Raw genomic sequence first — 1507 nt, 5'->3', positions numbered from 1 at the left:
GATGAGCCTGGTCTTGCGCTGGCTGGGTCCGGAGGAGGAATCGCAGGGCGGGATGAGCACGGCCACTTTGGGGCGCAGCACTGTGAACACTGGAGTGAGGGGACAAGGGGTCAGCCCGGCCTGGCCCACCCCCGTGCCTGCCATGCAGGGCTCTCTATTCTGTGGTAGTGGAGGGGACGGTTCTCACCTGGGAAGTTCACGATCACGTCTTTGTTGGTGGTGCCGTGCAGCACTTTGCACACCAGGTGCTCGTCAGTGCTCTGGGGCACACTCTCGGGCAGCAGCACCTGCGAGGTGGCCGCGTACGTGCCCTGTCTGTGGACCGTTGGGAAGGTCTTGACATTGCTGCGGCTCACCGAGGAGCTGTTCTTGTAGTTCCAGGAGAAGCTGATGGTGTCGGGCAGGAAGTCCCGTGCGAGGCAGCCCAGGGCCACCGTGCTCTTCTGTGACTGGGGGCTCTCACAGGACACCAGCGGGAAGACTTTTGGGGAGGACAGGCTCACTGAGAACCCAAGGGGGACAAAAGAGAATGAGGAGGGGGTGAGAAGCTGCCTTCTTGAGCCAGCTGCAGAATCTCTTTCTGAGCCCCCCATCCTGCTGGGGCTAAGCCCACCTTCAGGACTCCAGGGCTTGGGCTGACCTGGCCAACAGTGGGCTGGGAAGCTATGGTGAGGCCTGAGGTCTAGGTACAAGGCTGCTGGGCGTGGGAGGAGACAGCCTCAGCCCCTACCATACTGAGGCGCCCATCACAGCACACTGCCTTCCCATCCTTGCCGTCCCCACCCTGCTCTGCTGTCCCTGTACCCAGGGCATCGCCTGTATGCTGGGTCTGGGATCAGAGTTGTTCAGGGATCAGGCGTGGGCATGGACCAGCCTTGTCTTCCCTTGGATGTCAGACTTGTGGGGCTGTCATGATCAGCCCTGAGCACAAGGCGCATGAGGAGCCGGGAACCACACACAAGGCAGGGAGAGAGGGGCCCCCACCAGCTCCCCGAGCTGCCCTGATCTCAGTCACACCCTAAATCTCCCAGGGCAGACAGCTCAGGACTGTATGTGGGGTCAGAGGGAGGGTGATGGGAACCAGTGTAGACTCTGCTTGGTGAGTGTATCTAAGAATGGCCAGCACATTCTTAGATCAGCCGAGCACAATGTGAGCTAAGAGGGTGTAGCACGGCCAGCTCATCCCAGCTGCAGGAATGTAGGCCATCCCCGGTCAGTCTAGCCCCAAGCAGCTTAATGAACAAGCCCAGCCCATCCCAACCAGTCCATGCCTGCTGAACCGAGCTCAGTTACCCTAGTTAACCCAGCTCAACCACCAAACACAAGAAGGCCAGCCTAGTCCAGCCCAGCCCGGCCAAGCTCAGCTCAACTCAGCTCAGCTCAACTCAGCTCTTCCCAGCTCAGCCCACTTCAGCTCAGCCCAGTTCAGCTCATCCCAGCTCAGCCCAGCCCACTTCAGCTCAGCCCACCTCTGCCCAGTACAGCTCATCCCAGCTCAAGCCCAGCT

At 60.5% G+C, this 1507-nt stretch overlaps 1 protein-coding gene and 1 gene segment (V, D, J or C); one reads left to right on the top strand and one right to left on the bottom strand.

Moving 5' to 3' along the window:
* Positions 1-5: 5 nt before the first annotated feature.
* Positions 6-1507, bottom strand: part of LOC103581266 — a gene marked incomplete at its 3' end in the record, with an annotated part of 9144 nt that continues 7642 nt past the window's right edge. The window contains 2 exon segments of the C gene segment in view: positions 6-89; positions 188-498. Coding sequence covers positions 6-89; positions 188-498 — 395 coding nt within the window.
* Positions 912-1507, top strand: part of LOC103581264 (vegetative cell wall protein gp1-like) — a 3977-nt gene continuing 3381 nt past the window's right edge. The window contains exon 1 of the mRNA XM_008563148.1: positions 912-962. Coding sequence (XP_008561370.1) covers positions 912-962 — 51 coding nt within the window. The remainder of the gene's footprint in view (positions 963-1507) is intronic.

This window comes from Galeopterus variegatus, unplaced genomic scaffold (genome assembly GCF_000696425.1).
Source record: "Galeopterus variegatus unplaced genomic scaffold, G_variegatus-3.0.2 Scaffold12699, whole genome shotgun sequence".
Lineage (NCBI taxonomy): Eukaryota > Metazoa > Chordata > Mammalia > Dermoptera > Cynocephalidae > Galeopterus > Galeopterus variegatus.
The sequence above is the reverse complement of the archived record's forward strand: the minus strand, read 5'-3'. Positions and strand labels throughout refer to the sequence as shown.